At 39.4% G+C, this 12976-nt stretch overlaps 1 protein-coding gene across 1 annotated transcript in view; it reads left to right on the forward strand.

The window, feature by feature from the left end:
• Nucleotides 1-7017, forward strand: part of ESRP1 (epithelial splicing regulatory protein 1) — a 30533-nt gene extending 23516 nt beyond the window's left edge. Inside the window, exon 14 of the mRNA XM_062503015.1 lies at nt 6927-7017. Within this exon, the coding sequence (XP_062358999.1) occupies nt 6927-7017 (91 nt within the window). The remainder of the gene's footprint in view (nt 1-6926) is intronic.
• Nucleotides 7018-12976: the final 5959 nt, after the last annotated feature.

Here is a 12976-nt window from a genome sequence, read left to right on the forward strand (position 1 = left end):
TTATTTACTCGTTTTCTGTTGTGAGATAAGGATTAGGAGAGCAAAGTAGGCTCAAAAATGTAAAGGGCATAAAGAAAACTTTAGGAGAACTAAAAGAAAAATAATAAATTAGAAAAAACATTTAGAACACTTTTCTTCCCCCCAACTCTTTTTCTTTTTCCCCCCCCCACAGATAATGTCAAGAGACAAAGTTTGGTGTTTCCAGTTAGTTTGCTACTCTAAAATAATTTTCATTCAGTTTACTTAGGGAGAGGAATCTTTCTTGCCATGTTATGGAGACTTTTCCACAAGAAACAGTTTTCTTGTGGTTTTAACTTTCATGTACAGCAGCTGCCCGGAAATCTGCAATCATGATGTCCTTCTCATGGTTTAGTAGTTTTTCCAACTACTACCATGGGTCATCTCAGCTTATTGGGGTGCAATTTTAAGGATTAGCTGTTCTAGTATAGCAACAAAAGTTTTTATTTTATCTTTGGGAACACAGCTCTTCATCTCTTTTTTTTTTTCTCACTCAAGAGAGGATTAATGCAATTTTTATTGCTTTGAAGCAGTGCCTTTAAAGCCTCAAAAGTGTTTGTCAAAATCCATACATGTAGTAATACAATTATGCTTTTCATTTTTAAAATAAGTGTTTTAGATAGTGTAGTGGAAAGAGGAGCTTCTTAATTGTATGACTGTTAGCCACAACATGATATAGAAACTGAAACATGGTATGGGTTCAAATAAACTGGATAAATTCCATGGCAGGAAATTCATTGTGAGTTAGTGAATACACAGAAATCACACCTGGCTCAGGAAGTCCTTGAACTCAAAATAACTAGAAGAGTGTTCTTGTGTTCTGTGTCCTACGGTAAATTATTGTGCTCTTGAACTACGGTGGGTAGGTAAACTTGTTTGTTCACACCTCTGTGGGACTTGTCTTGAGAGATACAGGTACTGCTTGAGAGTGTGGGTCTGTTCCGATGTGTTTGTCTAATAGTGGCTAAGTTGGGGGTATCTCCCAGTTGTGCCAGTGTGTACAGTTCTCTGTTGGAGTGGTTTGAGTCAAAAGGTCTTCCTGTGTGAAAAAGGTATGATTCTGACACTTGCTGCATAAGGAAATGCAGGGTAATGTCTTAGTGTTCACATCTGTCTGCTTATTTCTTCTTGCCCTGGGTAAGATCTGGGTTTTCTCATTATACACTAATAACCTTGTAGAAGTATATACATGTGCAACATACATAAATATTAATGCTATATATATGCATACTTGCAGAAGTATGTATGAAAGTAAAATGACTAATCTGAGCAATAATCAAGGTTAGAAAAAAGTTTCACTTGTTCTCTGTGATGAATCAAATCTCCATGATGATCATCACAGGAAACAAGCGCGTCTTTTCTAGCCTTGATTATTGCCTAGGTTCTTATTGAAGCACGATTAAGTTACAGGGAGTTTAAAACTGGCAAACCTAGGAACAAGTGGGCGATACCATTCAAAGCTGCTGCCAGCAGCTTTGTTTACATCTCTGTCTGGCTAACCAGCATCACTTGACAGAACTGGGTTAGGAAACAACCATATGTGTATTTAGCCTGGGAGCTCTGTCACAGATGGAGAACAGCAGCAGCCAGAAACAAAACCTTTTAGTTGTACTCACAGCATCATATCAACACTCTGGACCACAGCTCTTAAATCTTGTGATTTTGTTTTTATTATTATTTTTATGCTAAACATGTCAGCTTGGATTGCTTGAAGTCACAACTGCAGTGATGGACTCACTGGATAGAAAAGCCTATTGGTGGCTTTTAGCTGCTGTCCAGCAAATGGGGTTCAAATGTTTTAAATCAAGTATCTGAACCTGGCACACTTCATTACTTGTCCTTGTTCTGTTGAGTTGTGCTCAATCATTAATTTGTCAAAATAACCTTAGCTTTTTAGTTAATGTCACAAATTTGCCACCAGAATAATTGTTTGGGGGAACACTTGATGATTCACTTTCAAAATAAATGTAGCTTGCAAAGGATTAGAACAGCAGGGATGCCTTTAACTACTATCATATTTCATTGGAAGAGGAGTGCATTAGCAGGAAAGACTAATTGTTGCATGCCTCCATAGGATGTCATTATCCCTTCATTTGTAGGTTTTAATTAGTAAAGCTGCCATGGTGTGTGAGAGCAGTAGAAGTAATGCTCTGAGCAACAGCTATCTGGGTATTGGGATAGTAAAATAATTTAAATTAAAAAACCAAACCCCCACCTTTCTTCCAAGCTGGTAAGCCTGTTAAAATATTATTGTTGGTAGCAGTGTCCAAGTTTTTGCTCAGCCCACCATACAAAATGCTACCATGGAGACTGGTGGGAACTTCTTCCTTTTGTTTCCTTAATGCACTCAATGACTTGATTTTCAGGTAGAAGCTCTTACTGTCATCTTCTGACTGTTCCTCTCCTAACTAGCTAAAATATTTGGATTTGTATGAGGGATTAATTGTCACAGCAACATTGTGCAAGCTTGCTGGAGAGATCAGTTTGTGTATAGTTTTTCCCTTTGCCTATTTACATCATAGTTCAGTGGTGGGAGAGATCTGCCTGTTGTGCCTGAAGGCATATGTGTCACCCATGCAGATGGCTTTTTAAAACATTTGCAATAATCTCAGGTTATTCATGGCACCAAGGTACATTGCTGGATGCTTCACTTTACTCAGAAGCAGCCTTCCACAGGGGTGTGTTGAAAGTCCCAGCACTACCCAGGGCAGAATATTGTAGTATTTTGTGGCAGAGATTCTGGATCCATTCCCCCTGCTTGTTGTCATGCTACCATGATCTTTTCCAACTGGGTAGCTGACTTCAGTAGACAGTGGGCAGCAGGTTATCTGGTTAAATGTGAGGAAGGCTGTATTGAAGGAGCTTTGGGTGTTTCCAGGGATAGAGCTGGGTTGGTCTTGGAATAAGACTTCTTAGAGCTGAAAGCTTTTTTTTATTTTATTAAGAAAGTCTCTTGTTGAAAATACCATCTATGATATTCCTCCATGATTATATAGTCACAGGCATCTAAATATTTGTTTGATTAACAGGCGACCTGATGGTTTTGTGCTCTTACTTCTGCTATTTGTGAAGTTATGCAGTCTTTTTCTTTAAATGTGGATAAACATTCCTCTCTTGAAACAGGAAAATTATTCTGGCTATGTAAACACTTTTGCTAATAATATGTCTTGTTAGTTTTGTGAACAAAGTACCATGTTAAAACTTTCAACTTTGGTGGTTATACCACAAAATTTACTACTAACTTTTGTATAATCACTTCTAAAAAAGCTTTATACTGAAGCTGTGTTTCCTCATGGGCTGCTTTCCAGTAGTGAACTTCATAGGCATTATGCTGTAAGCTTGTGTATATGTGTACCTTATTGTCAGCTCCTGTACCAGCCCAAGGCATATTTGAAAGTCCCTATCAGTTTCTGAAAAGATCTGTTGTTCACTAAAATCTGGGATGATCTATCAAAACATCTTGAGTTTCTTTGAAGGCTACTTGTTAATGCGCATGTGCCCTTTATTTTTTCTGTTTCTCCTACTGGCTTCAGTCAGAGGATCTCACTTTGGGGTGCTGCAGAGATGCTCTGGGTCTGCTGAGCTTCCTAGACCTAGAAAAGAGAGGCAATAACTTAATCTTGAAACACTAATGGATGAGTCTGACTAGTTCTCTTTCACTACTAGTGGCCCTCTGAGTATTAGAGTAAGGGATATGAAATAAGGTCCTGATTAAATTGTTAGTCTGTCTTACAGTCCCAAAATTAATAGAATCTACTGATCAGTAGCTTGATGAAAGGATGTTGCCAGTTATCTGTCGCAAAGCAGAAAATAGTTGATATACTTCACAAACCAAAGAACTTTCACAACTACAGGCAAAAAAAGTCAAAGCAGAAATAGGGATAGAAAATCTGCAGGGAGAGAACTGAAACCTCTAGATGGTGTCTATGCACATATTTGTTCCTATGTGCAAGTAGTGCTGGGTATGTTTGTGGTTCTCTCGATGGACCTGCAGGATACTTGGCTGAGATCTGAAAGCTTGCTTGGTTATATGTGCTGACTGCTCCCAGCTCACACCCACTTGTAATATAAACCACAGCTTCCTTCTGGATATTGGTATCTGTTAAGCAAATGTAGAATGGAAAAACTTGTTAGGAAATCAGGACAGTGAACCTCGATGTTTCCACATAATATTTTAGTGATGAATACTTGGGATCCCTTGAGGTGTATAAATGCTGCTTGAATGCTAACATCAACCTTCAGAACATGTGAAAACTTGTTCTTGGATCCAAAATTGATTTCTGAAATTTAATTTTGTTTTATTTTGAGATTCTTTGGAGAATACAACAATCTCAGAAATATAGATTGGAAAAAATCCAATCTGCCTGTTGATGAGATCTAAGAGGAAGGATCAATTCATAAGGAAAAAAGGTTTGCGTTGGGAAATGCTTCATATCATATTTGATCTTAAGAACTAGATGGATAGAAAAAGAGTTTAAGCTCTTGCACTGCATCATTGTATAGTGATACAGACCTACTAAGAACAACTGTAGAAATTCTGTCTGGCCTGATGTAAAACATGCAAGTATTTATTTCTGAGGCTTGTTTTATTAGTGAATATAGGCTGGAATACTTGTCTTGTATGCCTGCCCAGACACTTTTCACTGCATTTTCCCGTGTGTTCTATTGACTTCTTTTCCATATGGAGACATGACCACTGTAAGTCACTTGCTACCTTGCTCCTTTGGGAGATTACCACCCCTCAGACTGGGTGAACATAAAATTGGCTGGGCGCAGTCCATAAGTTATCTTCTCTTAGGGAGTTGGAGCAGGTAGCATCCTTAGCATTTGAGCAAAACTATGAAAGACCTGAAAATAAGATCAAAGTTTCTAACGTCTACAGATTGAATATTTCAACCATAAGAAAATATTTCATTATTACTCCTGAATAAATTATATTCCTGTTGCATTAATATTGCCTTAAAACAAGACAAGCCTGTCCTTTTGTGGCACTAACCTTTACTATCTGGCAGCTGCCACTGACCACAAAAGATGCTGTGTCTAAACAGTCTATGAAACATAAGTAATTGGAGGCAAATACTGCCTTGCTGGCAGCTGTGGGGAGTTCCATCCCCAGATGTATTTGGCAGATACTGGAGCTTGCATCCAAACTATGGATGGGCATATCTGCCATGGGTTCATATAATTGTTCTTTAGCTACATTAAAAAAAATAAAAAAGGTGGTTGTAGACAGCATGTAATGGCTGTAAGTTCTAAAGCTGAATAATGCATTGGGGTGGAAAGATTTATTTTCAACTTCATTAGTGTCATAAGCTGACCCCTGGATGTTATGTTTGAGAATCTGAGTAGTATAAAGGTGTATTGATTGTGGTAGTAGCTTTTTAGGGATTAATAGGACTACTAATGTAACAGAAAAGGCATGCAGGAAATGATTAGTGGAAAGTGTTGTGATAAGTTTGCATGAAGGTGCTACTCTACAGCATAAAGTCTTACCTTTCTACAGCTGTTTTTTTCTGACAATAGGCTCAAAATTGGCAAAAATTATTCCAAGTGTTGTCCTTGGCACCAGATTATCTCCATCTAGTGGAACCACCAGTGAAAATGTTGTCACAAAGGTTCCCAGGAATGCAGTTATGGGGGATGAACAAGCATTATAAGCAGTTCTTATGGAAAAAGGAAAAGCAGCTCTCTTTCTAGACATGGACAGCTGTTCCCTGTAGAAGCAGCAGTGTTAAACCTCAGTTAATTTCATTTACTTCCTGAAACACCTTGAAGAGGTTTCTCTGAAGGGAGTCTATAAATATCTATGTGTTGTGTCCAGGAATGGCTTGTCTGATGGATTTACTTGTTACCTGCTGTGATGCAACTATTTCCTTCTGTACTCTGCTGCATGAAGATGACACAGGTCTTTCCAAATAATGGGAACACTGTGAGAGCAAGACTGAAAATTGGTGAGAACATATGCTTGGGGGCAAATGCACCCACTGGTCTTAGAAGCTACAGAGGCACTTGAGAAGATGAGCTTTAATTTAGAGAGATGGAATATAGGCTAAGACTGTAGAACTCATATGTAGGGAGGGCTCTTCCACAAGGCATCTTGGGACAGTAGCCTTTGGGCTAAACTTAGTTTTCATGAATATCAGATGAGCTAAGGATTGAAACACCGATATAAGGACACAAAGGGGAGACTGATAGAGCCCAGTAGAAATTTTCTCATGATATTTTCATAGCCTTGAGCTGGGAGAACAGAAGTGGACATTGTCTGGGAGCTACCTCTCTAGTGTGGTTTGGAGAGGTTATCCCAGGTCTAAGGAAGAACATTGAAATAATGATGGATATGGATGGGTTCTTGATGCCATGCTCAGGAGATAAAGCAAAATTATTGAGGTAACTTTGAGCAAGAAGTATGAGCTCTTGGAAGAGTGAGTTCTTAATTTATTTTTTTTTCATAAAATTTTAGAGTAAATAGGAGAAGCCAGTGACATCCTGCAGTATTAAGACAACTTTAGGGGTAAGTGGTCTAAGCAAATCTCTTTAGTAGTGAACTTGTTAACTTTTCTTCTAGAGACTTTGGGCATGTGTGGCTTTGCAGGAGGTGTTTGTCTCCAGGGACACTCTTGAGATCAGTCAGTTGGGACTGCCAGAGTTTGGAGAAAATGGTCTTCAACAAGATCCTGTGTACCCATGTGTTGTGCTGCTAGGGAAATACGATTATCCCAGTGCTGTTTCTGCTGTTGAAGTGCTCTTAATAATATGGTGATGGGAGCACAATGACTGTTTAATTCTGCAGCCTGAACTTTGATATCTGCCCAGCACTCTAAGAAAGGTTAAGGTTGCATAACCAGCTGCTGGCTCTCTTCTGCACTAGTTTGGCTTCTGATTGCTTCTGTCTTAACTTGTGTTTGTAGTATGCAGCAGAGGATGGACTTGTACACACTAATGATGCGGCCAGGACAGTGTCCAAAGAATGGATTTGCATTTAAAGGCCCCAGCAGTTAGACTTCCTTAGTGAAGGTAAGGATAACAAACCCCAGGAGATAGGGCTTGCACATATCATAGTGTTCTATTCAGATAACCACCATACTCAACATAATTCATCATTTGCTGCTCTGAGAAGGTGGCTACACATTTCTGTGTCCAGAATGTCACACTGCAATATGTAAAACCCTATGCAAGCCATAATGTAAAGGATTTTAACTAATCCCGTCATCTTAAGGGCTACTGCTTTGCATGTTGCTCAGGGCTTTGAATGCATGCTCCTTCAAGCTCTAATACCAGTACTGAGAGCTTGTAGAAAGCTTATTCAGAGCCAGCTTTCTCTGTGGAGCAAAATGTGGAGATGATGTTGCTCTCCTAGCAATGTGCTAGCACAAGGTGTTAGTTAGACAGAATGAACCACTTTCCTAGGTAACCACAGAATCCAATATGTAAGCTTCACACTGATGTAAAATTGCAGCAATGAGGTTGTTTGTGTAATGGCAGCTACTCTCTTGCTTTTGTGAGCTTTCTGATCAGGCCACTTCAGCCTTTCAAGTTTGATTTACTTGATCATCTATAGAGGAACTGTCAAAGGGTGAAGTCACCCAGAAAATATTTGTGCAGAAAAATGCAAGTTGAACTGTAAAGCAGTGTGTTGATGGACTATGTGACTTATTGTACTGCAGTCTCAGAGGAAGATATAGAAATATATCTGCAAAAAAATGCTTCTTAATCTCTAGTCTTTGAAAAAGTACATAGTGAAGTGATTAGATTTTTTATGCCACTTTCTTTCCTCTATTCCTTTTTTCAGATTCCCCTCTGAAAAATGGCAACAAAACTGTCCAGTTTTTCTAATTCTTCTGCTTTTGACACAGACATATTAGCCAAGGTTGTAATCTACTTCTGGTCAAAATCTTCACCTGCAGCATCACCACACTGTCATCTGCTCCAAGTGTGCTACTTTTGCATGTGTAAAAGTGACTCTCAGGTCATTGTCTAACAAGCTGGCCTTTGGCTGGATTGATAAAGCTGAGTCTCATCCCTGCACTGACATCTGGAGCCATAATTAGCTGCTTAGTGGACTCCTGGCCTAAGCTGTGCTACATCACTTCCTATCCATTGATAGTTACTGGATCAGGAAGCTGATGCAGCTGGGAAAACTCATGGGGTTTGTCTTTGTCTGTTTTCAGCTAGTTTTACAGTTTAGCAGGGCTAGGACCTGTGTTGGGCCAGAGACAGGAAGGTAGAAGTGGCTAAAGCAGGCACTGAGAGATAATGGCATAGCCATGTTGGACTTGATTGTAAAGCTTCACCTCCAATGGGAAAAGGTCATGTAATAGTGAATAAATTCTGGTATACTCTTAGTGAAGCACTCAACTTCAGTAGAAAATGTCATTTAAACAGTGTGTATAAGGTGAAAACTGAAGCTTTTGGTTCTGTAAAAAATTTTATATTTAGGAAATCAAGAAATTAATATTTGCTTTTATCATGATGTTCAGTGATCTGCACAACTCTTTCATGCAGATTCCTCTACCCTTTCTGATGTTTTGAACAAACACAGCGAGCCTAGATGAAGATTTTGATTATGTTTCCAGCTTTACCACTTCTCAAGCCAATTGTGCTCAAGAGAAAAGCCATGATAACTCTGGAAGTGACCAGATGGATCTGTTACTGTTTTAAAGTTCATACACAATTTTCAGACATGCACACACAGATCACTAAGCCCTTCACTTAGAGATAGCACAGGTGCTGAAATCATGCAAGTCCTTGAGGGCTTCTGCTTGATAAAGAAAGTATTAAGCTGCTCTTAACACAAAAATAGTTCAGCCTGAACCTGCAAAGTCTAATCTTTCTCATTCTTTGAAATAGCAAAAAAAGTATTTTTTACATAATTTTGCACAGAGTTTAAAATTGTTTTTAATGAAAGTGTTTTACAACCTCTAATTTTACATTTGACATTTTAATAAAAAAAATTTGTCTTGTATATATTTGCCTAATCTCTGCAAAAGAAACCACTAAACTTTATATGTAGGCATGTTTTTTACACAGTGCAGAAATAATTAGGAATGTAAAATTATTATCCAAGGAAAAAAATGCTGTAACTTTGTAAAGATACGTGTGGGATGTTAAATGCTTTGTCTCTGATTCTTATCTTGTATGCTTTTCCTATGCACTCAGGTATTTAAATTTTTAAAGGCTCTCTGGAGTCGGCATTTTTTGAACTCAGAAAATGAGAAATGTAGTTAACCTCTCTCCTCTGGCCCTACTTTTATACTTCCACTTCATGCTTTCCTCACCTTTCTTGGTGTTTGGCTGTCTTCTATGCAAGAAAAGTCATGTGACCTGTAGTTTAGACCCAGTGCCTTGTCTGCTTTAAGAAAGGGTCAGTCAGAGCTGGTAATTTGGTTTCTCTGGGCTATAGCAAGTCACCCAGTGGCACAACTGTCTTACCAGAGAAATCAGATGCTGTACATGCTCTGAAATAACTGCTGTCTTTTACCGGCCCTGGGTCTCCCTGCCTGCCCTGGGACTGAGCTTCAGGCACAGGATTAGATCACTATACCTTTCCATAAGCACTTATAATCCTCATTTGTGCTGAAGAAAGGAGGAGGGAAACTGTGAAATAAAGAGATGTATGAGGCTAAAAGTGGTAAACTGGAGGAGTTCTGTGGCACCTTCAAAATAAATACTGCAGACCCGAGGAATACAAGCACCTTAGGTAGGTGGTGCTGTAGGAGTTTTTAGTTAACATGAATCCAAATCCACAACAGTGCCTTGGTATCCCTGAAAGTAAATAAAAGGGAAGAAAGAACAAAAGAAAGGGTGATGGGGGTGACAAAGTAGAAAAAAGTCTTCCAGACAAGGCAAGTGATTAATCTCATTTCTAGTATCTAATTTAAAAAAATCAACTTTCCCCCTCTTTAATTCTTCCTTGGTTTTTGCCCTTCTATTTCCTTGGTGCAACCCTCCCCTGCTCACTACAGCTCTAGTAATCTAGATTTACATTTTATCCTGCAAAACTTGATACTGTTACAGTCTAAAGTATTTGACAGGGTCTGTCTTTTTTTTTTTTTTTAATCACTGTTCTGTAAGCATGAGTACATTGAATGTGATTAATTGATGCAAAATACTTTTAAATGGTATTTCCAACTTCTCTTTCTGAGAAAACGATTCTGCCTTTAATTATGTAGCACAATTACAAATTAGTAGTTATGCATAAAGAAAATTAGCCTATGTAAGCCACTAGGGAAGTAATGGGGGAATAGAATTTTTGCCTATTAACTGTGCAGGAATATCTCAAGTGTGCTAATAGAGACAGACAATGAGGGGATGGGAAGCAGTAGGCCAGAAAAGGTTTGGAAATATAAATGACAAATGTATCACTGAATGCAAAAATCATTAAATGCTTTTGCAGAAGCAAACTTCATGTTGGGCTGTACAATAGGCTTCTTGTTTGTGATGCCTTTGTATTTTTCTAAGTATTCTCTACTGTGTAACTCTTAAACTTCAGCAAAAACTTATAACCAACAATATGCTCAAAAACTGCAGAGTGAAGAGAGGCAATGTGAAAACGGCTCCCTCAGGCCTGCTGAAGGCATTAGCCTTGTTTGGTTTGGTGAAAGGAGCCTGGGGAGAGTTAGGAGAACTGTATATTAAAAAAATGTGACTAAGAAGAGAGAAGGAATAAATTCTTCCTGTTGTGCATGGGACCCGGAGCGAGGATGTAGTTACAGGAAGGGATTAAGGGTTCAGAACAAACCACCTCCTACTACCAGTAGTTAAATACTGATCTGAACTGCTTGGAGAGGCTGCAGAATCTCCACCCTGGTAATCTTCTGGGACTGGTAGGCCAAGCACCTACCAGAAATGGCACTGGTGTAACTGGTCCCACTGTCAGGCACAGAGGTGGACCAGATGTCCTCTTCAGATGTTCATCTTTGCAATGATACTACTTTTTTTTTTTCTTAGGACCCTGACCTTAGATACTATAAAGTTAGTTGTACATCTTAGTCCCCAACTCAATGTATATTTTGCTATTATTCACAAGCTCTCTCATGTTTGGGAATTTTTTTATTCTGTATTTTCAGAACTGAGTCCTTTATATTATTTTTTAATGTGTCTGTTTAAATTCATTGCAACATTAAATATCACTTAACCTAAAGCTGACTGGAATATTATTTCCCTGTTATAATGTGTGTATGGTTTAAAAAAAACAGAAGTGTTTCCTACAGAAGGGGAAATGTGTATATTCTGCTTTCTTTTTGCAAAAAGAAAGTTGGCAAATCTCACAGCTTTGCTATCTATTAATGTCTCCATTATCTCAGTTAAGCAAGTTCTCAGCTAGAAGCAATTTTCTTTATTTACGAAAGAAAGCTTGAGACTATCAGTCAAGATGAAAGTCCAATTCCACAATGTAACTTTCTTGAGGTTTTGAGTATTGATTGAATTTGAAATGTGAATCTATTGCTCATATATTTCAATATGTGGAGAATTTATAATATGAAGGTAACTGGAATTAATCTTGAAAAAGGTGGAAATATATATTATACTTTCATAAAGAATATATTTAAATTTGTGTTATATGGAGAAAGTTTTAAATTCTTTTTCTATGCTCCCGCCTCTGTCCTGTTCTGCTTTTCCCAGAGTCATCTCCTTGGTCTCTCTGGAGCTAGGTCTAGGGTAAAGTTGGGCTGTGTCCCTCACTTGGGAGGGAAGTGGATGAAAGGAGACCCAAAGCACCAAACATCCTGTGTGAGGTGCTGCCCCAGGAGAGAGGATGGCAAAGGTCAGGCATGGACCACTCCCCAGCATCTCCCAAATAGACAGTGTCCCTTTCTGGTGCTGTACTCAGGGCAGGAGCCTGTTTTTGCTGGGCTTGTCCCCCCCCCTTAAAACAACTGTTTATTTCAGCCTGTGTTCAACAGACATGGTCAGCTCTTGGAGCCACACAAACTCCTTGTTTTGTTGTTGTTCAATCGTTAAGTGCTTGAATGGAGATGTAAACAACTGTGCTCTCTTTTATCCTCACCCAGCAAGGAGCCAAGTGATCCTTTTACATACCACGGGTCACAGCCGGGCTAGTGTAAGCAAGATGAGTTTGCTTTCACCCGCCATTGCCACCCCTGCCCTGCTAGGTTTGTGAAGCTGAAGGAAGGTCATGCTCTACTAAAGGAAACAAAGGAAAAAAATTGTTTTCATGGTGTAAATGGAGCATGGTGATAAAAACTGTTCTCTGTGGCTCTTTCATGTTGTGTGGCAGCTCCTTGGCTTACTACCTGCCTCTCCCCAGGCACTGTGGTTCTGGTCTACTCTGGGAGCTCCTGCAAGGAGACACTGTAGTAAGAGTCACAGCACACGCTGCTGAAAGGACATACAGCCAAAGCACACCTACAGAACCAAGCTGGAAAACAGCTGAAAAAACTGACTGTGACTGCACTGAGAAGTTATTAAATACCAATCCCCCTTCTTCACTTATTTCCGCAAGAAATGCGGCTTGAGGGAGATGACTGATTGAGTAGCCATAGCTGAGCAAGGAGCCCACATGCATTCCAGTAAGCCCTCCCCTGACTGGCTCTCATTGCCTATGACAGACTGTCTGAAACACAGAAATATCATATCAAATGCTAACCCAAACTCTGGGGTTTTTTCAACTTTATCTCTTCAGTTAATGCAAGATATCACTTCTGCCTGAAAGATATGCCCCTAATCCTATTCTGGGGCCATGATTTCATAGTATGAGAGCAACCCCTTTGAAAATCCCTTCTTCCTCACCAGCCATGCTTGCACCTAGCCCTGTGCCACCACACCTTGGGTCCTGGGCATAGCTCTGAGTGTTCATGGTATTCTTGGGCATAGAGAAGCAACTGAGATCTTTAACTACTCTATAGCTGGCTATTACTGAACACAGTTTGGAGCTGGATAAACAGTTGTGGCTGCACACACAAGGAAGTCCCAGTGCTGAGCCAGGAATGAGCAGTGC

Source organism: Cinclus cinclus, chromosome 1, assembly GCF_963662255.1.
Source record: "Cinclus cinclus chromosome 1, bCinCin1.1, whole genome shotgun sequence".
Taxonomy (NCBI): Eukaryota; Metazoa; Chordata; class Aves; order Passeriformes; family Cinclidae; genus Cinclus; species Cinclus cinclus.